Source organism: Ammospiza caudacuta, chromosome 14 (genome assembly GCF_027887145.1).
Source record: "Ammospiza caudacuta isolate bAmmCau1 chromosome 14, bAmmCau1.pri, whole genome shotgun sequence".
Lineage (NCBI taxonomy): Eukaryota > Metazoa > Chordata > Aves > Passeriformes > Passerellidae > Ammospiza > Ammospiza caudacuta.
The window spans coordinates 10,110,743-10,131,988 of NC_080606.1; the positions used below are offsets into that span (position 1 = coordinate 10,110,743).

Consider the following 21,246-nt stretch of genomic DNA (forward strand, 5'->3'; position numbering starts at 1 on the left):
ACAATAATTATCTCAATTTGATGGCTATGCCAATTTGCATTATCAAAAAATAACCAAAGCATGCTCAATTTTCTTGTCACATACAAATGTTATTTGCCAATCACCAGTGTATTTTAAAACAGTTACCTTCCAAAGTTTCTCCTAGATGAAAGAAACATTCCATTTTTCCTACCTGCATGTACACAAGTGCGCGTACACCTCACTATTGTATTATTGTTAGTTAAATTAGAACAGTGTAGGTATGTATATATGCACACATACAGGTATAGATATAGATATTTTGATAGTATTTGCCTCTTTAGTTCAGAAAAAAACAACATTCTACTGTGTTTTCATAGAACTCTACTACTAAGTGAAGTATTCTAATATTAGGTCCTTACAATACAAAAATATGCTCTTGTCAATAGAGCAGTAATTACAACAGTGGTGAACAAGCTGAGCTTCCACTGGCAAGAATTTCAACATTTCATGTGGATGTGTTTGGTATAAGCAAGTGCCTGGGGTGTATGGGAAATTACCTGTACAGCCCAAGGGAGCTTAGTTGTCCCAGGCATTCTTGAATGTGAGGAGGAACATTCCTTTTCTTCAGTTCTACTATCTTCTTATAATGTGTTTTACTAAGAAATTTACAGCTTTGACCACACTTCCTCCTTGGAGGGAAAAAACCAGTTCTGGGAGATCTGTTTTGAAATATCTATTCCTGTAGTCTCCAACTATACTCTCATACAGGCCAGTTTTCCTTCCTCTCTTTCCTGTATTGTCCCTACCATACAGTTAGGAATTAAGTGTAAAAAGCAGTAAAGGACTTGGCCATGTGTTGGGGATCAAATCTGTAGATTTTAAGCATTTGGCTACTTTTACTTAAGCCCAGATATTTTCATGTTCTTTAGCATTCTTAGTTGAACTGTTGAGATGGTAGGAAACTGTTCACAGTGTTTCCGTTTTTTTTAATGAAAAAATGTTCACACTAGGAGTTATTCTGCAATATAATTAGGAATTGTGTTTCTTAAAGTACAGCTCTTCAGAAAGACTTTGTGCTCCAGAGGTACTCTGAACCTGTCCAGGATATTTCACCCTGAATGTACTTTGTACCACAGAAATAGAACTTGAGCTTGAATCTCAGTAAAATCAGATAATGAGTTTCCAGAAGAAAACATTAGGGACTTGTGTGATTCTTACAGTCAGTGGCAGTTCTCCATGCAGAGTGAAGGGCACGTGTTGGGCAAGAATTCTGTAGCACAGTTGAGTAGCTGACATAACATATGTTTTTAAGATCACTTTCAGTCTTGCCATATGCCACAAAATACTGCAACAACCTGACTTTCTTCACAATTTTATTCTGCAGTGTTTGCTCTCTGAAACTTGAGATGTAATGGACAGCACTTTGAATTACTAGAATTAAATTAGACTTTGACTAATTTTAAATGAAGATCATTAAATGTGAAAATGAACCTTATTCTGCTTGCATCTATCACAATGACATGTAAATTTATGAGCCAGTGTAATCCATCCAAGTTAAAAGAGCACATTCTTTGGAGAGTGTGTTAAACCCATAGCATGGCCCTGAAAACTCTGATTGGCATCTACATATCTAAATTAGACTGATATGTGAAAAAACATATTCTAAGATTGTCATCTATTATCTGTGCATCTGTTCTTGAGAGCTGCTATGGAGTCCACCTGCAGGAATAACACAATGTCTCAACATTTTGCAATCTCACTCATTCCCTGACAAACACTGGACATGTTGTACCTACTGATCCATATATCCCTATGTAATTTTCAAACATCTTTTGATGTGTTAATACTTCATGAACCACAGAAAATGTTCATATCAATTTTGGTAGGTTTTGGGTTCATCTTTTTTTTTTAAATTCTGTTTCGTCAGTTGATCTTCTAGGGATTGCATTCTTGCTTGATTTTAGTATGAGATTTTACCTTCCATTGAAATGTATTATCTGCTTCTGTCCTCCAGACTTAGGCAGATTTTCTCTATTTCTTCGTAATGTCTAATTCGGTGTTTCACATTGAAACAGAACTTCTTCCTCATCTAATGCTGCTCAGCTCCTTTAGCTGGTATCTTCCTTGCTGTGTTCTGTAAGATTGAATTTAAAGGGACTTTGTTTGTTTATAATCTCTAGACAAATATTTGAGGGGTAAATTTTTGAAGGTATGTACAAGGTCAGAATGTTTTTACTTTTCTTCTTGGTATCGCATTTCTCAAAGGTTTAAATCAAGAGTGTTTGCTCTGTTTTGCCTTTCATATTTTACAGTTTTGTATTTCAGAAAGACCTGCAGAATAAAGGTGCTGTTCTTTTTGCCTTCAGCAGCCCAGAGCTGATATTGCTGCTTAGCAGTTCATTTTCAGAAACTACTGGGCTGAAAAGGCAATAAGCAAACGGTAGCTTTCAGATAAGGGCATGTGTTGAAAGGAAGGAAACATAGGAGAGAAAGCACAGTTCCCTGGTTGTATTTTAGCATTATAATTGCCATTACATTTTAATTCCAAATAGTCTGGAATATCTGAGTATTAAACATAATGATTAGCTGAGGCCAACAAAGGTTACACTTTTTCATGTTTTTGATCTTGTGCACTTCTGGAAGACCCTGTTCAGCTACATGATACTCATTAGCAGCCATAACCTGACCTCTCTAAATAATTCTGGGCTTACTGGAAACCAACTGGGTATGCCACTGGTGATTTGATGGGACTGATGGTGGGTAATCACTACAGAAATTTGTTCATTAAATGGGCACCCTATCAGAGCAGCCTATTAAGAATTTATAGAAAGCACTATTACAGTAACGTGATCTCTGGGGCGCCGCTGTACTGCAGTACAGAGCCTGTGAGCAGTGTAAATGCACAGGGTGAGTTTTGTTCTCAAATTCCACTGATGGGCACTGCAAACAGTCCCAGCCCAGCCTTTCTCATAACCACTGAACCCAACCTTACTGAGCTCTGGAGCAGGAAGGCTGATCTGAGCAGAACAGCGAAGTAGGGGGCTGAGGGGAGAGGATCTTTATGTAAGGGAAAGGTGAAAATAGTTTCTAGTAACATGTACAGTGTGCACTTAGAGGGCTGCACAAATCATACATAAAAGTCCTACATATGTCTGTGTTAGTTCCATTACTTCAAGAGTGGTATTTTCCTGTCCAATAGAATGTTCTGCAAAGGTATTTCATTGTCAATTTAAGTTATTAGTTGTTTATTCTTCTACAAAATTGACTGTAAGATGCATATGATATCCATTTTAAAATAAGGTTCATCATTACCTGCTATTCAGTGCCTAAATATATATTTTCCATATGTATATGTCTATGTATATAATGAACATGTAATATTTTTCTGTTGTATTTTTATTACATATTTTGTGAAACCTTTCAATAACAGAACAATGTTGGAAAGGGCAAAGAAGTGCTACTTGTGAAGGAGGAGAGCATTAGACACTTATAGAAAGGTCACTTACAGGAACTGTAAGCTTTTATGAGACTTTATCATTTTGCTGACAAGGTCAACTTGATATTGATTGGCCGGGTGTTCTGCTTAGTTACTTGAGGGCCAATTATTTGAAGAAGCCTGTGTTAACATCCAGGCAATATTCTTCATACTCCTGCCCTATTTCAGCATTTTGAGTTGCTTGCTGTATTGTATTTTTCCAAACAAAATATGAAATAAAGTTCAAGTATTTGATTGCCAGTGTTTAAATTCAGGTTCATGTACCATACTATCATTTGTTAAATTTAACTGAATCTCTTACTGTGGAAAAACTTGAATATTTAATTTGTTGTTTCTGATGCATTAAAACATTTTTTGATGAAAAATTTTAATGAGTGTTTTTCCAGTTCTTGAAAATTATTTATCACCTGCTCTCATGTGAGGCCTGGGTGTCTGTGGGTTTGTGAGACATTGATGCCCTAAGCAAAAACAAAGGAAGCACAAGCTTGGTTCCCGTGTGAAAGGAAGCCAGAGTTCCCTGTCTCATTCCATGCTCTGGTGCTGTGTTTTAGTCCTTGTGTGAGCCTTCAGTGCTGCTGAGTTTCCACTGGCTGTGGCGCACTGGGGCTGGGGAGGGAAGAGTTGGGCAGGTGAGCTGAAAGTTTCCTTCCTTGAGGTGGTGAATGAGTAGGTGAGTTGGGATGTGTCTGCATTACATCTGTGTCCATACCCTTCCACCACAAAGGGTATAAAACTTCATGCTGGGTCTTTCTGGACTGTGCAGAGTGTGCTGAAGGTGATGGGGATTCCAGCCTGGTGCTGATGTGGCTGGTGGTCAGAACTGCAGTGGGAAAATCTGAGCTATGGCCAGCACATGTGCCAGGGCCTTGTCCCTGCTGCTGCAAACGTGGGCACATGCAGCAATGGCAGCAGTGGCATCCCTGAGCAGGGGCAGTGAGGTGGTGGGGGATTCAGAAGATGTTCGTATTTTTTAATCATCTTTGTCCTTCTGTAACAAGGCATAAGAAAATTATAGCTTTTAAGGGCGTATTTCATTAGTTTACAATTGAGAAAATGCGCATTCTTTACATAAGAAGGCAGCACAATGACAGTACCACAGTGAAAGAGAATACATGGAATATTTAATTAATATTAATTGCTTACATTAAATTATTTCGTCTCTCTGCTGTCTTGGTTAACATCATTAAATATATTCCTGCTACAAACTGTCTTCCCAAGCTAGACTTTGGTTATTAAACCTTGTTTTAAAAGAATACAAATAAATCTTCCTTAAGTAGTTGTTTACTATAACTTAAGTTTTACAAGTCTCTGTGCATCATAATAATTTTTTATTACTTGTTAAAAATCACTTGAAACCTCCCACAAAATAGATGCACAGCATCTTTTAGAAGGAACTTCTGTGTTTTGGTTTTGTGGGGGGTTTTTTTGTTTGTTTGAGTAATGAGCCAAATTTGTCAGATTGGTGCTTTTGCACTTTTGAAAGCAGGATGCAGTGCCTGTGTCCGAGGCTGCTTGCACTTGTTGTCTTCCTGGCAAAATTTATTTCTCCTCTACTGCATCTTCTTAAGAGAGGCCCTTAATTTCTCCTTGTTTTCCTTTGGCTTCTGTAGCTTTGTCTCCATTTATTCTGTCAGACAGGATATATTGGAAGGCTTTTTCCTGTCAGTAGCCATTTCTACAGAGTCCTCAGTTCATCTTTTAAGCCAACTCTGTGCTTGCAATCAGGGCCCCTTTGCGTTCTTCTGTCGCTATTAAAGCGACTCTCAGAACAAGCACTGAACTTTGCCAGTAATAGGCAATCTTGGGAAATAACAGTAAATTATTTAAGCAAATAGCTTTGGAGAAGCAAGTATTACTTAGTAGGAACCTTGTACAGAAGCAGCTGATCACCAGCTGGGTACAGTGCAGTCAAACCACTGCACGAGTCCCTGCTCAGGGCTGCAGCCCCATGATGCGCTCTCAGCTGGCCTTGCTGTCTGGCAGCTCCTGGTTCATAGCTTTGATTCTGTCTCTCTCTTGGGGAGTTTTGTATTGACTGAGGTGCTTTCAAGCCCACTTTGAGTAGGAGATAGGAGTTGTTTTTTTGTTTGGGGTTTTTTTGATACTAGAGCTCTTTATCCAGGTGCCATTAGTTTCTGAAGGTCTGTTCCGTGTCAGGTTGAAGGGCTGGACGGACTCCCTGAGGTTTAGTGTTTCAAGCAGAGACATGCCTTCAACCTCTTTCCCCAGATAACCTCCTGAAACCCGGAAAAAGCAAAGAAAGCAAGGCATGCACTCCACAGTGTTAGTTCTGCTGTAATGGGCTGTCTCACTCCTTCCTTACAAGGGTTCTGAGGGTCTGGATTTTGTTTTTCTCTTACAATGTTATAAGCCTTATTCCTTTTTCTCATCATGTGTAGTGTTTTCCACTCCTGCTCAGGAGATTGTTCCTTTCAAAAGTATTGGAAGGACGCAGAAGCAGGAGATGGGGTTCTGGAACACTGCACAGCACCACCAGGAGCGTCTCAAACATTCAGTTTCAGAACTTGGCCATCTCTTCAGCTCTCTTGGAAGTGCCTTCTTGTGGGGTTTTTGTGTTTACCTTTCGTGTGTTTTCACTTCTGTTTTTATGCTCTCAGCTGGCAGTGTGTAGGGTTAAAGTCCTTGTGGCAGATGAGAAACGGGCCTGTATCAAACTGAGTATTAAACTTATTTCCATCGACTGCTGACCTTAAAATAATGAAGAAGCTGTGAGAAATAGCCTTCTAATTAAGCAAATTCTCTTTGAATTTCGATGGGGGTCTTGTTGTCTTCTAGAAATAATGTTTACAGGCACCTTTTTTGTTACCTTTGTTTTTCTAGGTTATTAATATCTGCTAATCTAAAAAGAAAACAAAAACAACCAAACTGAACAGAGTCTCAGTTGATGAGCCATGCTGCTGTAAAAGCTGTGCCACAATCCCTGTTTTTTCATCCCAGAGTTTGTCTTAAATTTAGTGATGGAAGCAGCTCAATGAAGGCAAGGATACAGAACAGGTGCTTCAGTTGCACTTGCAGCTGCAGTGTGTGTGATTTTAAGGATATTGGATTTGAACATCATTATACAGATACGTACACAAAACTCAAGATGCAGTTTAGAAGTTTCCATTGAATATTTGTAGCCCCTGTGTGGGCAGAAATTCAGATGGGAGATAGAGGGGAAGAAAAGAGATTGTAGAACAGGGTAGAAGCTTCTTCCTGTTGAAATGTCCTCAAAATCTAAAAGAAAAGGGTGTTTTCTGAAGGATTGCATGCTCTTCTGGAGTAACAATGTGGTACACTTTTATTTTTTAAATTATTGGTGGTTTTCTAATGTCTGAAGTCTTATTCTTGATTAGATGTAATGTAAGTCACAGGAGAATACTTAAAAAGAGTGAACTTTCTGCTTTCTAGATTTCATATTTTAAAAGACATAAAATGTCGTTTTCACTTAATATGGATATTTATCCCTTTAGAGAAATAGTAACTGTTCCATCTTTGAAATCAAATATAAGTTGTTGTAATGTATTTTTTATATAGGATACAGTTATTGCTTGGTCTTTTAGGACAGTGCTTAAGATTTGGTTTTGATTTCTTCCTTCAAGTAGCTGTTTTTTTAATTCTATTTTAAAAAGCCCAAACAGTAAAACATGACATGTGCAGTTTCTTTCCTGGATTACAATGATATTAATGAAATTTAATTGGTTTATGTAACTAAAAAATGGACCTTTTTGATTTAAAAGTATATAGTATGTCTGAAATGAATTATTGTTTTTTTCTAGGACTGTATCCTTAAGGCATTCCAGTTGCTTCTTTTCATGACTTTGAGCCTATTTAATCAGAGATGGAGCAGATGGACTGCAAGCCCTACCAGCCACTGTCAAAAGTTAAACATGAGGTGGATCTAACCTACTCAAGTTCTTCAGATGAAAGTGAAGATGGTGGAAAGCAAAGGCAATCCTATGACTCAAGAGAAACTCTGAATGAATATAGCCAAGAGCTGAGACTTAACTATAACAGTCATAGCAGAAAAAGAAAAGCCATTGACCAGTCCACGCAAGGTAAATAATTTATTTTATCTACTAATTATGATTATTGCTTTCTGATTATGCACTATGAAAAAATATCAGGAGTTGAGCAAACATTTTATTCTTAAAGTCTCATAGTATCAACCCACTTTTTACCTAGCTTTAATCATCCTGTAATATCAGAAATTTAGGAATTTTTTTTTTGAAGTGCATTTTTAGCAGGATGGACTGACTGGTATTCTAGAAACCATCACATGCTAGCTACAGACAAATATTTTCTTTAGTAGGAGCTACTCTTTTTAACAATGTTGAGTGATTAATTATTTACTGCCTTTGCATATGTTGGGTGCATTTTGCTATAAAATCAATGTTGAGGCTGCAGGCTATCTCTGCATGTGCTTACAAAGCTTGTGAATTAATTCAGATACAACAATTCTCTTAACATTTCTAATCATATAAATAATCGAGTAATTTAAAAACTGCAGTTAATTAGCGTATTGTAGGAAAAAAACCCCAAGAGTTAAGTTTCTGTTTTAGCTTTTTGCATGATTAGGACAAATATTTGAGCAATGATGATAGCTGAACTAAAGTTAGGAAAAGCTTCTCTTTGATTAGAGACAGAAGCTAAAGACAGACTAAAGAAATGGAAGGAATGAGCAGAATTTACTGCAGCATTTCCTGACAGACTCTGTAAACCCACATGCTGCTTTTTGTACACAATGAGCACAGAAGGGGCTTTGCTGCTGCTTTCTGCTCTGTCCCCAGTCCAGGCAGGATGGTGGGACAGGGAGAATATTTGTAGCAATCAGTGTGTCAGAAGCAATGAGAGTTCTGTCCCCTTAAAGCTAAAAGCAGCAGGGTTCTGGGGCCAGTCACTCCCTGCTCTTCAAGGAAGTGGTTAAATTACAATAAAGTGTGGCCAGTACTTCTCAGCTAAAACTTAAAGTATTTATTTAAAAACAAACCAACCCAAAATCCTCAAACAAGCCACATCACACACACACCCTGCCCCCAAAGCCCTCGCTGCTTACTCAGAAAAGCCTTCTTCACTTTTCTGAAGATAAAAGTAATTATGTTTTTCTACAAGGGAATGAAAAATAGGCTTTTTGAAGACGGAAAATTTGTCTTCTCTGTGATGTGTAAATTAATGTGAAATTTGGAACAGCTGTGCTACAAAGCTATTGCAGCATTTTTGGTTTTTACTGCAGATATTGTACTTCAAGTTACACCCATAATACTGGTGTTGTCTGAAAGTACCTGTAATTCATGGGAGTAATAATACTTGGCTGCCTCCATCTGTGTGCATATCTTCCCTCCAAAGAGTTACCAAACTGCTATTTTTGGGAAGGAAAAGTCATAAACATAGATTTCAACAGAGGATTGTTTAGAAAACAGATTTTTTTGTTGTTTGTGCCCTTATTTTGAACGTGCTATGAGAGTTTAATTAACTGAGATTGGCTGTATTGTTGTACCTCTGGATGGTGTAATTGTTCTTGTAGATCTCAGAGCAGCTCCCTTGTTGCTTGTACCTGTGGCTGTGGGAGCTGGGTGTGCAGGGCTGTGCTGCTGTTGATATTCCTGTCAGCTGCAGCATCTCTGGCTTGGGCATGTCTGAAAGGCTGGCACTCACTGCTGCAGGCATCAGAAACCAGCCTCTGTGTCATGCTGGATTTATTCTTCCAGAACATTGCCTCCGAAAGCAATCACATTAATAATTTTGGAGAAATAGCCAAATTAGTGTGCATTTCTGTAAGAAGTTGTCAGGCATGAACTTAGCTCAGTTATTCAGGAGTGACCTGTAAGGAATCAGTTATGTGCTTGTGCAGACCAGGAAGTATTTTGCACTCATGTTGTATGATTATTTTATTGAAGTGATATGCCCCAAGATTTTTCCATTCAAATTAATTTTTATGAGATACTGTGTGAATTTTCAGATCTTCTATTTTTCAAACATTGGTATTTTTCTTTTTGGACTAAAGTCTTTTACTGCTTCAGATTGCAGGATGAGGCTTGATGTCCATGTTTCTAGAAAAATTACTTAAGCTTCTAAGAGTACTTTGCCAATATGCAGGGCAGCTCTTAAATATTTCCTTACCTCTTCCCAGAATTGTGTAGGTCAGTATATAATTATTAAACACTGTGTTATTCACCTCAAAATATTTTTAAAATCCTATTCACGTGCACTGATTAGTAAAGATGGAGTTGAACCTGTATGAGAAATCAGAGTTTTGTCTTGTCTTATGTCATGAATTCAGTTTGGAATAACTGATATTGGAATTGCACTGCTATTTCCATTTGGCTTCTCAGGAATTCACCCTGACATCTTTCTAGTCATTTAAATCATGCTTTTTCTCTGCCACAAATTGAACCTGAATATTTGGCCTGGCAAGCAGTGCAGATTTGAAATATAAAACTGGTGGTGCTCAAAATTCAAAGAGCAAAAGAGTTTGTAAAGCTGAGTGTAAAATTTCAGACTTCAGGCAGGTAGGATTGCAGTTCTAGTGAAGTCAAAGTATTTCCAAAAGGATCCCAGGTTTCACAGTGTGGGATGTGGAAGTTCTTGGTAGTTCTTGGTAGTTACTCAGTCAACACCAGGAAAAAGGTTCAGGTTTGAACTGTGAATCTGGATGAATCCATAAAACTGTCAATGGGTTTTTTTGTTTTTTAATGCATTCTTTTCTGAAATGCCTTATTAGAATCTTTAACAAGATTTTTCTAGATGTTTGTAACATCTTCTGAATGTAGAAAAATAAATGAAAAAACCAAAATCTCCACAGCACCCCCTTTTCAAGGGGGACTGTTCTGCAAGGAGTGCTGTACCATACCAGTGCTGGAGACTTGTATAAAATAATTCTACCTATAAAGGCTGTTGGAGCATCCAAGGTTGCATCCCCAATTAGTGCCAAAATGCTCTTCTTTAGTGGCACAATATTCTTCTCTAGCTACAGCTGAAACAGTTCCCTGAGTGTGATGAATTAGCAGAGTGCACAGTGAGGATAATGCCCATGAACTTCATCCTGGAAAGGTGTGAGAATAGATGAGAAACACACACAGTAACAGCCCTGCTTGGGGTGATAATGATGACTGGGAGATGGCATTCCAGGGAGCTCTAATGATGGAATGTGGGAAGAAATTATGTCAGAGTAAAATAATTAGAACAGGGAAACTTTTAACAGGAACAAGTGTAGGGGTGTGAGCACTCATCTAGTTAGTTTTGTGAGAAGAATCAGCACTTCAGATGTTTATGAAAATTCAAAGAATTGGTACTGGCTACTTAAGCAAGATAGGTTATATAAATTAGACTGGGCAGTCATCTGAATTTAGTAAATAGCTTCAGAGTAAAATGTGATTTGTTGCACAAAATACTGTTGTATCTCAGCCATTTCTGTGAAAATTTTTGTTATAAACAGTTTGTGTATTTCATTATTAATGTCAATACTGAGGAATTATTTCTATGAAAAGTTTCAATAGAAATTTGAGATTATGTAAAATCATATGGTATTAGGTATTATATGTGTGCATATATGGACAATCTGTATTAAACCAGAACTTTATATGACATGAACTTAAAGGAATCATTTAATCCTCTAGAATTGAACAGAGCTGTTAGTCTTTTCAAAACATTTTTCTTGTCAGTTTGAAAGGCCACATCGTGTGATCATATAAATAGCAAACATTGAAAACGGTATCCAAATATAGAATATTTAACTGTGTCAGTCTTTTTAACTCCTTACAATTCCTGAAATTGTATTTCAAATGTTACACTTCAGAGATATTAATTGGTTGGTTTTGCAGGTCTTGTAGGAAAATATAAAATAAAAGAAACCCCAAATTAATACAGAATTGGTCTATTGTTTAAGCAGTTTTTTTACATGCTTTTGTTGAGGTTTAATACTGGTGTCCTTTGTATAGAGCCCAGTGCCAGCTGAATTCAGTGTCTGGTGTTACTTGGATAAGATACAGATAACTTGCAGTTATCTGACAATTTAAGATTTACCAAATAACATCACAAACTGTTTAAAGCCCAACTAAATTTTACTGGCCTAACAACTCAATGTGAGCAGATAGAAAAATCTCCTGACAAAGCATTGCTGACTCCTGAAGAGTCAGTGCTAAACACATAATGTGTACATCTGAAAATGCATTCTCTTATTAACTGGAAGGTTCAGAATCCTGCTTGTCTGAAGATATGTAAACCTGCAATATCTCATCCTGGCAAGATCATTTTACAAAGTAAATTCCTGCCAGACTCAAAATCATATAGTTTGGAGATATTGGCAAATCGAGTAAATTAATTTTTGGAAGAATTGGTAAACCTACTGTTTTGTCCTTGAAGGAGATGGCGTGGAACTGGCAGAAGTTATCAAAAATGTTGCTCTTGTAGGAAAATCATTGACAGACCTGGCTGTGAGGAAAGAAAGCTCCTATAGATGCACCATACATACATCTCAAGCTTATTTGTGACATGTTTACATAATTAGAAGTGTTTTCTCCCACAGCTTTCCCTGTTTCAAGCAAATATGAAAGGAGCTGTACTCTACAAATACTGGCAGTACAGAAAAGCTTTCTGGCTTTTAGGTTAATTATAGATTTGTAAGAAAACACTAGTTTAGAGGAATGAATTCCTGATAGGATAATCATCTGGGATCGAGTCATTGGCATGATAAACTTCATTGATTGTTAACAATATGAGCATATGGCAGTAAATTTCTGGTTAGACAAATGTTCATTTCCTGGCAAGATAAGTGTATTGAACTGCATTATGGGCAAAGCAAAATGGGGTTATTCCTCACAGGAGAATCCAACAGCAAATAAGTTCTGGTAAATCCGTGTGAGGAAATCGGCATTGCTAGTATTGCAGGAAATGACAGAGTACCTCACAAAGAATTGGCCTACTCTGCTTTTAGCCCATTAAAAAGTAAGGAAACCGTTTTTGTGGACAAAAGCTCCAGATTGGTGACATGATTAATGTTTTCTGGAAAGCACATATAAAATTATCTTCAGGAGCAATAGATCCTGAAGATAAACAGATCCAGGTAAACAGATCCGGCTAAGTGTTCAAAGCCTTCATCAAATGAACTCCACTGACTTCACAGAGTCCTGGATCAGTGTGAGAAAGCTCTGCAGCCTAAGGCCACTTCTGTCTCATGCTCTCTTTTTAGCTTTCTCTTGTTGCCATCCAATTCCCCTTTCTGCCCTCTGATACATCCCAGCAACAGTGAGGATACAGAGGCAACAGCAATGTTCCAGTGCTGAAAAGCACTTTTGTTCCCTAGAAGGGAAAAACTACTTCTGAGGTGCAGGAACAGGAGGTCTGTTTTGCTATGCATTAAAGTTCAGTGATTTTCAGCTCACTAGGAAGGAAGATTTAAACACATGTAACTCTTAGCATCCTATGACCAGTCAAAACCAGTTTTACTGGTAGTCCTAGACATAAATAAAAGGCATGCTGACAGGCACTGCTAGGAAATTGTCCTGTCAGGAAAATGTCATGGTGGTGTTTTGTCAACTGTGAAGCAACAAAAGCTTTTTATGTAATAACCATATTCTACTCTGATCCCAGAATTATGTAAATCCATTCAGGACAGCAGATCTGCTTTGTGTCTGTACCAGGGCCATGCAGAGTTGAATTTGAGCTATATGTAGTATGTGCTTTTAGTTACAATTACCTTATTTTTAAATGGTGTCTAAGGGTAAAAAAAGCCTGTGTTAGATTCTCCCCTTAATCTGTTATATATAACACTAGAATAACAAACTGGCAAACCATGAGTCTGTGGTCTTGGGAGCTCTCCCAGAGGAAACCAATGCCAGCAGAGTGATTTTTCATTGTTTTGATAGAGATTTGGAGCACTTATCTGGGTGAATTTAGGAGTCTATGCTCATGAACTTCCACAAAGAGCAGTAAGTGAAGGGGAAATTTTATTTGGGGGGCACCCCAAGTCTCTTGATATTAAGAAGCTCCAGTGGTAACCTGGTGGCCAGCAGAACTGGGTGTTACAGTTCACTGTCACTCCACCTGCCAGTTTCATATTTGGGAGCCATTTTTAGTACTCATGGTCTAAAGACTGTCAAAGTATATTTCATTGGCTGTTCATTGACATGCAAACAGCACATGGTGAAATGCATATTTTTATGTTTGTAGCTGAAAGGGAGATCATTAGATGTGAGGAGGACAGGAAAAAGAATGTGCAAAAAAAATGCTCTTAAGAGAACTGCTGCTATGCAGCCTTTTAGAAGTATGGTAGTTTGGAACTCTGCAGCTAGGTGTAGTTACTTCTCTTGTTCCCTGTGTTTTCTTTGTGATATTCATTGGTTAATGAAGGAAGGAATTTTTTTTTAACCTTTAAGCTGCATCATTTGTTCAGGGATGTGCCTTGAGCTGCTGTGGAAGGTGTTTGTAGGACAGTGGAATGAAGCATTCCTGGGTACTATAAGAGGAAGTTATGAACAGGCTGGTTACAAATGAAACCAATTTTTTTTGCAAGCACTTTCCTTGAAATTCTGATTTAGTGAAGAAAATTTTCAAAAATATAGAAGACTTCTGTTAAAATGCTATTACTAGACAGGGTTAGTGTGAAAACAGCTTAGATATTTTGTATTATTAGGATCTTCTTTCTCTTTTTTTTTACAAATACCAGATGCTCAGACTTTTAATGTTGGGGGTTTTTTTTAGCTAATTTTAGAAAATCTTCTGAGAACTGAAGCGTGTTATGTACCTGTGTGCTCTAGAGCAGACTTGAAGCATAATGAAGTGATTTCTGTGTGAGGGCACACAGTTTATCCCTTGTGCTGATTCCTGAGAGGGACTCAGCTCAGCAGAGGGTGATTTAAAGGTCCTTCAGATTTCTGGGCTGGGGACTAGCGGAAGGAAGCGACAGCTAATAAGCTCCATCTCCTGTTGCTGTATGTTGCACCATCTGCTCCGAGTGTTTATGAGCTTCATGTTGTCCAAAAAAAAAATCACATACGAGGCAAAGTAAAAGACTCCACACTCCTAAAGCTGCAGTGCGTTGTCTGCTCGTGTATTCCCTTGCACAAAAAGGGGTTCCTGGTGTGCTGTGCTTTGTTTGGCTGGCTGTGTTGCAATCACGGTGGTGTTTCTGTCTCCCAGAGACCAACAGTGCCATGAGCAGTTCCCTGTGGCTTCCTGGACTGCAGCCTTTACTCTGTGGGGAGGATCTGCAAAGTCTAAGGAAAGGAAAAGCAGCACTCTGGTTTAGACCCCCTCCAGATATTCTTTCTTGATTTGCCAAGTAATTGGAAATTTCTCTCCCTGGAATAACTGGGCTGAGAAAACTCTGTGTTTGTACCTTCATTTGAAATCTCACAGGGGGAATACTTTTCCTTGCCTTCATCAAATCAAAATACATGAGTGAACGCAATGTGCAGACACTTCTTTCCCCACGAGGCTGAAGTGGGTGCTCCCTTCCTAGATCACAAAGCGCTACAAAAGCTTGTAGCCTGCTGTCACCATTCCTGCAACGCTGCTTCCGATCCTGTCTCAGCTGCCATCATCTCAGTGGAAAAAAAATGCCTCATATGATCAAAAATAATTTCATTCTCTTAAGTAATTCTTCTGATTTAAAAAGTGGATATCCAAGAGAGGGGGAAAAGTGAGAAAAAAAACCTACAGAGAGAGGAAATAAAGTAGTGAAGGATCACAGTGCATTTCCAATCTCCTGCTAACAAATCTCATCTGATGAATAAAAAAAGCTTTCTCCAAATGTTACACAAGTTTAACAATCCATTTGTTGGTGCACAGATACAAACTATCTGAATTCCCATTCTCTTCTCTGAATCACCAGTTTTCCATGGTGTCAATTGCCAGAAAGCATAGAAGTAAAAACCAGAAGGGCAGAGTAATGCAGGCAGTGTAACAGGAACCAAGGTATTTGTGGAGGACTCATCCATGGAAGTGTTTGAGGCCGGGTTGGGTGGGGCCCTGAGCCACCTGATGTGGGGAGTGCCATCCCAGGTGCCTTCCAGCCCAAACCATTCTATGGCTCTATGAGATATGGCAACCTTTGCAGTAACCTGTGCCAAATACTGATGGAATATCTACAGGAGAGGCTTATACTTTTGAGTTAATTGTTTGGAATTCTGTTTGTCAAAACCTAGAATTGTATCTGTTAAAAGTTCTTGTTATATTAATTGAGCCTCTTTCTATAACATTTAAGAGTGTCCAAGAAGATGTCAAGAGTTAAACCAAGATAGGAGCAAGCATCAAGGCAGGGGAACCAGCACACAGCTCTGCCCCTGCCCCACAGTCTAGTTTAATGTTCATTCTCTTGCTGTGTTTTTCATGTCACTCTCTTTGAAACAAAGAAGAGCTGTCATTTTCTGGAACTAGAAATCTGCTTTGCTTATCTTCATTTGTAGAGCAGATGCTGAAACGAAATAACATTTCTTCCCAGGGCTTCTCATTTATGTTTCTGTCAGAAGGTTTTGTATGTCTCAAAGTAAAGAACTGTCAAGAAGTAGCTCAGTGCCTCGATGACATTGCTGCATATCTAGATAAACAGAGTGGGTGTACCCTAACCAATATAGAGCTTGAATTAGCTTTTCTCTTGAGGAAGAGGCTCAAATTCTTCTGAACTTAGGTCTTTATGCGAAATAAACTCTGAATGTGATTCAAAATCTAAGGATCCGTTTTCAAAGTTTGTTTTATTGAACACTGTTTAAAATCCTGCTGTCACTCTGTAGGAAGAGTTTGCAAGTGGATGAAGTATCTTTAGCTCAGATGGCTGAAACACCATGGAAGGAATAATGAAATGTTTAATACCAGCAGAATAATTCTTTCACTGCCCCCTACTCCCCAAGCACCAGTTACATAACAAAACATGTGACTACTGAGTAACATTGATATAGTCACTTCCAGCTGTAACCCCAGGAAAAACATAGGCAAGTCAAATACCAAAATATAAACAGTTGCTGTGAAAGTCACCAAGAGATTATTAGAAAGCCAGCAAATTCAAATTGTAATATTAGCACTGTGACTAATCAGATGTGAATGATAAGTTTTGTAAAAAACCTATGCTTTATTCAGTATTAATGTCCTGGAATTGATGACCTGCATTGCTACATTACTATTTGCATTACTTTAAGAAGCAATCTTGTACCTTACACTGTTTAGTCCAGAAAAATTGCCAGAAAATGTGTTGGAAGATGTTTTTGTATACATGGAGATGCAGAACATTAAAGGAAAGGCAGAAGTCAGAAGTGTGTGTGCACCTTCTTGTGAACTTTGAACAAATTTGGGGTTGTTCTTTGTAATTGGAGTCAATTACTAATAGTTTAAATAGATAAGTATTAGAAATGTTGACTAATAGATGCCCCCAGAGGTATTCACCTTTGTTGCTTGTAAATGTATTAGTAATTTCCTTTTGCTGATGTTCCTTTTCTCGTTTTGTACTTGGGAAGAGATTATGAAATTCATTTGTCTTTTACACTCTCTGAAAGAAAATACAGAATTCATGAAGAGTAAGGCATGGTATGAAAAAATCTTTGCATTTCAATTGAGAAAGGAAAAAAGGGAAATAGCTGAAATAGCTGCCTATTCTTCCTGGATAAATCTTCATTTATGTGAGCATACATTGGATGATCATCACGTCAGTTACTTAGTGTAAAAATAACAATGAAAACACAGTTTCCACCTGCATAAACAGCATTCCTCCTCCCATTGTGCCTGCAACCACAAAAAGACTATTTTGGTTGCTTTAAATATATTTAATTTCTCCTCTTGTTTATCCAAATTTTCTGAGCCAGCTCTATATTCAGTAATACTTAATGATTTCTAGTGAAAAAAGTAAAAAAAAAGTAATAAATTGACTAGAGAATCTGTTTTGCATGGTGTCATTGAGCCAGAGCCTAGTTTATTGTCAGAACACCCTGTACTCATGTCTGTGATGAAGGACACAGTGTGCCCTGCCCCTGCCCAGTTAGCACAGGCAGAACTTTCAGCTTTGTGCTGTTTCTGCAGGTAAAGCCAAAGCTGAACACAGTAACTTAAACATCCTTACTCACAAATGCCTTCTGCCAGGGTGGTGTTCTGATGGGCTGATGACAGTTTGCATTGCTTCCCCAACATTTAAACTTAGCTTGAGGAATTTTTGCAGATACTTTGGGTTTATTGATTTTAAAAATTAATTTCCTAATTATTTAATTCATTAATAAATGAATCCATTAATTTTTATAGGTTTGTGGTTTTACTCCTAGGAGAAGCTGTCTGACACACGGTTTTGTATTTTGTTGTGGTCTTTGGATTAAGACTTTCTTTTCTGTGGAATTTTGCTTTGAAGATACAGGGGAAAATTGATTTTGTATGCCTGTTTATGGATAAAAGTAGGAAAAACCATGTGCCTGTTTTTAATACTAATTCTATATGAAAATAGTCCTTTGCCTTTACTAGGCATGCTACTGTAAATCACAAAATAATATTTCTTCTTTAACAACAAAGGAGTACATTACAAATTATGTATTGTGCATGTGTCAATACATAACCTTGAGTAGTGTTTTGTCAGAAGTGTGTCATTAGTGGCTTTGGAAAGGAAATATTTGTAGTATTTATTTGGTTGGTTTGGTTTGCATATAGATTCTCAAGGGAGTAATTGAGCTGTTGATTCTGGGGATATGATTCTTCCTGGTAACAGTGAGAATTGTGCCTATAGGTGTGAGTTTAAGCTGATATTGTAGCAGCAATTACTTAAAAGTTTGCAGTTAATTGTTGAGTTACTGGCTATTGATCTGTAGAGTGTTGGTGTTCAGGGATGGATGCTAATAGTTTACTTTTATTTATGCTTAGGAAACTAATCTGCTTTCAGACAATTAAAAGGAAAAGCCTTACTTACAGAATCATTTGTGCATCTTTATGCCCTAGCTGCTGGATCAGACTGTTGAAGATTTCATTATTTTTAAAGTATCTCTTGGCTCCTCCCCACACTTCTCCTCCTTCGTTGGTAGCATTTGAGGACTTTTAGCACGCATTTTCTTTGGGGTTTTTGGGTGTTTGGGTTGACTGGTTGGTTGGTTTGTTTTCCCCCAGTCTGATGACATCTATTAAATCAAGAAGGAAAACGTAAAAAATTAAGTATTCTACTTCAGTCCCTGTGTAGTGGTTGTTGTGCTTTTGGGGCAGTTGCCAGGTGTTCAGCTGGCTGAAGGCTTGTGCTGCTCACAAAGAGCTTGGCAGAGACTGACTGTACCTTTAGAATTGGTTGCCTCTGAAAAATTTCATTACTCTAAAAAAGGAAGGTGTTCTCTGACAGATTTTGGAGTTATGGAGAAAAGGAAGGGCTGGCATTGGGTAGCTCAATGCTATTTACTGCTTGCAGAAATAACAGTAGTAATGTATTTCTTGGCATAAAGGTGGGCGTACATTCAGGAATAAAAAAGCTATTTAGCTAATTTTCAGCTTGTATTTACAAACTATAACAGGGGGTGGCTCTGCCTGCTGCAGGCTGTGTCTCCAGTTCATGAATTCCTGGCACCCATCTGTGTGTCATCCAGCTGCACTAGACCTCGGTACAAAGTGAGCTGTGTCAGCTTTGGCCAGCTTCTGCCTAACATTATCCCAACTCTCCAGTGAAATATTATTCAGCCTTGAATTCACCCAAGTGATGAATATTCATTTCACAGGTAATTATTGTCATCCCCGAGCGGCTCCACTCACACAGCCCAAACTTCTCACGCAACCCATCATCGCTGTCGCTGTTTTGGCAGCACAGAGCTTATGATTCCTCATGCTTTAATAATGCTCCATCATCTGTGCTATCAGATTTGGGTCAAATGACCATCATAAGGGTTAGAAAACTCTTCCTTTATGCAGTGCTTTAAGGAAATAGAGGCACCTACCACTTACCTTGTATGTGCTCTCCAAGTCCCTCACCTGAGCTAAGAGCACTGTGGCCTCAAACAAGGTGTTTGTTTTCTCGACCTTGGCGCTCCAGTTTAGATACCACTGGGATAAATTGAGTGTTCAGACATTATATTTCAGGATTTTTAAGTTTTTCTCCAAGATTGTTGTTACTAAAAGACATCTCAGTCCTGAAATTGGATGTAGTAATGGCTTTATCTCAACTGTCAATTGAGTGGAATATTGTTGCTAACAAGTACCAGTATTTCAGTTTAATTTTATGATCTTTTTGGAAGACTTTATATGCGGAAAATATATTTTAATGGCTAATAAGTCCTAAAATACACAGGATGAAAATACACAAAAATACTGTTTTCTTTCTATGCTCTAAGTATTATTGCTGTCATTATTATTAAAATGAATAAAACCTCTAAATAGCTACAATTATAGTGGTGGGAGATCAGTAAGTGTCTGAACTGGTTAGAGTTGAGCAACAGATTGTTTGCAAATGAGGCGTTTACAAACTTGATGTCTTTGACAACATGCAGCACAATTTTACAATGTTTGCATCATTATTTTTTTAAATTAGCCTCCAAACATGTTCAACAAATTTGTTCATTATCATTTCAGCAAGCTAGTCTAAGCAAGAGGACAGCTGTATTAAACAGGAAAATTCTGGCTTGTGACATTTTCTGGCCAGTGTCTCTTCAGTTGTTCAGTAGGAGAGCTGCTTCTCACTCAGTGTTCAGGTGTCTGTCCCAGCATCTGTCCTCTGATTCCTCATTTTGAATTGAAGAAAAACAAAGGGATGTGGGAAGGGGACAGCTGAGGTGTGTAAATACTCTTCTGAATGTGTGTGTTGACAAGATAGCTCAAATAAATACTTTTTGTTAGCTTGGCAAAAATAGCTCTTAGTCCTGTATTCACTTCCTCTTTAGCTGCGTGGCAGGTCACTGCTCATCCTGCTTAGGTTTGAGTTACCCTCATGTTCACACCCCCTGAGTTCAAGCCCATCCTTCCCTCCTTCTCCCTCTACTGGGAGTGCCAGCACTGGAAGATGTCTGCTCCCAGTTCAGTGCTCCGTTCATGTGCTCTTTGGAGCAGGACTCAGGATGATTTCTCAGAGCTCTCTCTGTCTGATTAGAGTCAAGTCAGTGAGGATCTTGCTGTGTTTTTAGAGATCAATAGTTTAAGCTCCTACAACCAAATGTTTTGGGGCTTTTTCACTTACAGCCACTTCTGGATGTGCTGCTTGCATCCTTTGCCAGTTGTCCTGATCGGCTGTGCTGTTTATTTCCCATTTGCTCTGTCACTGCTGTGTCTAATATTGGACACAGCACGAGATGGTGCAGCTCAGGAAATGGTGAAGCAGCTGGTAGGGAAATGAGACAATACTAAATGGAGAAAATGTGAAAAAAGGCAAAATCCACATGTGACTTGTACATTCTATGGGGAGCTGGTTTTTGTGAAGGCTTTTCACTCAGCATATTTGCAGGAAACTAATAGGAAAAAACAATGGAAAAGGGGTTTTAGGTGAGGTTAACACATAGAGCTGTCCATCAGAAGAAACCTTTTTACAAAGCTTCCTTTTTTCTTGATCTGGAAAAAAATCCTTGCATAACTGGATATTAGCCTGGGATTTTTTCTGATATGTTTTTTCCCTATAAAATAGTTAAACTGAAGGAAAAATTGACTATTCTGCAGACTATCACTAAGTATCTCTAAAATACAGTGTTTATTACAAAGAATATGCTATATGTGTTGAAAATGTGAAGTTTATAGTTGCATGTTTTAAGTCTTTTAGTTTTGGGGCTTTTTTCCCCCTCCTTAATATAGTGAGTGCATGTGTGAGCTGGGTTTTTCAGTAGAGGGAACAGTTGCTGCTACAGTCCTTCCAGAACAGCCAGCAGTAG

The 21,246-nt window shown here is 38.2% G+C and overlaps 1 protein-coding gene across 1 annotated transcript in view; it reads left to right on the forward strand.

Annotated features, from left to right (window-relative positions):
• TENM1 (teneurin transmembrane protein 1) overlaps window positions 1–21,246 on the forward strand; it is a 302,334-nt gene that overhangs the window by 68,189 nt on the left and 212,899 nt on the right. The window contains exon 2 of the mRNA XM_058814332.1: window positions 7,237–7,515. Within this exon, the coding sequence (XP_058670315.1) occupies window positions 7,299–7,515 (217 nt within the window). The 5' untranslated portion in view covers window positions 7,237–7,298. The remainder of the gene's footprint in view (window positions 1–7,236; window positions 7,516–21,246) is intronic.